This window comes from Apteryx rowi, unplaced genomic scaffold (genome assembly GCF_003343035.1).
Source record: "Apteryx rowi isolate R43461 unplaced genomic scaffold, aptRow1 scaffold_253, whole genome shotgun sequence".
Taxonomy (NCBI): Eukaryota; Metazoa; Chordata; class Aves; order Apterygiformes; family Apterygidae; genus Apteryx; species Apteryx rowi.
The window spans coordinates 175501-177708 of NW_020448897.1; the positions used below are offsets into that span (position 1 = coordinate 175501).

A 2208-nucleotide genomic window follows, 5' to 3' on the forward strand; every position below is an offset into this window, starting at 1 on the left:
CCGGGGCCAGGCTGGGCCCGCGCAGGGCCGAGCCCAGGGCGCCGGTGGCGCAGGGCGGCAGGAGGCCGGGCAGCCCCGGCGGGGAGAGCAGCCGGCCTTGCTCCAGGAGCCGCAGGACGCTGCAGGTGGCGGCGGTCTCGGACACCACCGAGCGCAGCTCGGAGTCCTTGCCCTGGTCCTTTTTCTGCTTGGTGCGCCGGTTCTGGAACCAGACCTTTACCTGCAGGCCGGGGAGAGAGGCAGGGTCAGCGGGCAGGGAGGGACAGCCCCCCCGACAGATGCCCTGGGCCCCCGTGACCTGCCCGGCCCTGCCCGGCCCTGCGCGGCCCCGCGGCGGGCGGCAGCTCGCCGGGCAGGGGCGCTCCGCCGTGGGGCGCGCAGTCGGGGGCGGGTGGGGGCTGAGGGGAAGCCCGGGGGAGAGGGAGAGAAGGACTTCAGCCGGGCAGCCGTGAGGCACTTCTTAGCAGGGAGGATTTTAAAAACGCACAAAGCGACTCCCCATGGCCTGTCTGCTCCTCCCTTTGGGGTGCCCCCCGTAGGGGTAGCAAAGGGGAATTTGGAAGCCCTTAGCTCATGTTATCTTATTCTGTCTTACTGTTGCTTATTCCATTTTACTTCGTCTAATTTTATTTTATGTCAGTGGCTTCCGGGGAGCCGAATATGGCCCTTTCTCTATCGTTTTATTCTAAGCCAGCTAAGGGTGAAGTCGGTGGCATGCCCGTGGCAGTACCGCAGGCTGGGGACCGCGCAGCCCCAGGCCCGCCGCAGCAGCCGCCCCCGTTCGCCCGGGGCCGGGCAGCTCGCTCGGAGGGACCCCCACACGCTGCCCATCCGGGCTGCTTCTCGCTTAGGTCAGGTTGCACTTCCTGGGTCTAATAACAGCTCTGCGCTTCTTTCCAGATCTCCTGGCCTGGACAGTCTCTCTCCCCTTAAAAACCGTTTAAACAGTCCTCAACATAAAAAACAAACAAAAAAACAAAACCCCCAAAACCCCAAACTCTACCCCCCCCAAAACAAAACAAAACAAAACAAAAAAACTCATCGCGGTTTCTGTAACCTACGAGCTATTGAACTTATCATTCATATCCGGCAGGGGAAATAAAAAAGCTAATTAGCTTGTCAGGGGAATTTATTGTTCTATGATATTTTGCAGAAATATCAAACCGACTTTTAGAAGTTTGTTCTTTTTAGATGCTTCCCTGCACTTTCACACAGTTTTAATACGTCTGACTGTCCCCTCACTGCGGATATTCTCCACTGCAGGACAGACCGGCGATTCTCCCCCTCGAAAATACGACCCGGACTCGAAATACGGCCGAAACTTCAGTCCCATTCCTTGATTTATTGCGCCCAACAGTACGCAGAAAACGGAGATCAGACGAAGTGTCTCTGACTCAGCGGCCCTTAGGGGAGGGCAGCTAAACCCCCCGGGGTTTGGCAGCTATTTTCCACTCGCTGCTGGTTCCCCTCCTCGCTGTCCCCCTCTGTAACAATGCGGCTCCGCGGACGGCGGGGCACCCCGCGGAGCGGGAGCGCAGCCCGGGCCGCAGGACTCCCGGCGGGGCCGGGGCGGTTCCCCGAGGACTGACCGTGGCGAGCAGCCGGGCCAGCCCGGGAGGGTTTGGCTTCGTGGCCAGACTCCCCACGGACCTTGCGGGGCCGCCCTGCGGTGTGCAAGGGCCGGGCGGGTGTGCAGACACTCGCGGCCGCGAGAGAGGCTCGCCTCGGGCTGTGCGCGGGGACACGCGTGTCCGCGGCTCGGGCACGGCGCGCTCACGGCGAGAGCAAGGGCAGTGGTGCCGGGGCAAGGCCCTGGCCACACAGCGGCCCTAGCGTCCCCCTGCTGCTCCGGGGATCCCTCCTTCCTACGACAGCTCCCCTCCACGGGGCTCCCCCTCCCCGGCTGCCCTCTAGTTACACCTATTTTCTAACGTCTGCGATCAGCGCGCCCGCCGGGCTGTGTCAGCCCGGCATCCCCCCGAGCTCCAGCACAGGGCTGCCGGCCCCCTTGCGTGTCACGCGTGGGCACCCTCGGAGGCAGCCCGCGCCTCGCCTGCTGGCCTGCGCCGCTGGCGGCCAGCGCCCGGAGCCTGCGTGTTTGCGCGCAAGGGGCGCGCAGGGGCGGCCCAGCCTTGGGGTTCTGCGCGCCGGGGAGAGGGCCGGGCCGGGCCGGGGGGGCTGCCCCCGCCTTTACGCCTCGGCGGGGCC

General features: G+C 64.4%; 1 protein-coding gene across 1 annotated transcript in view; it reads right to left on the minus strand.

The window, feature by feature from the left end:
* Positions 1-2208, minus strand: part of VAX1 (ventral anterior homeobox 1) — a 4876-nt gene that overhangs the window by 290 nt on the left and 2378 nt on the right. Inside the window, exons 2-3 of the mRNA XM_026067057.1 lie at positions 1232-1335; positions 29-220 (exon numbers count right to left, since the gene is read on the minus strand). Coding sequence (XP_025922842.1) covers positions 29-220; positions 1232-1335 — 296 coding nt within the window. The remainder of the gene's footprint in view (positions 1-28; positions 221-1231; positions 1336-2208) is intronic.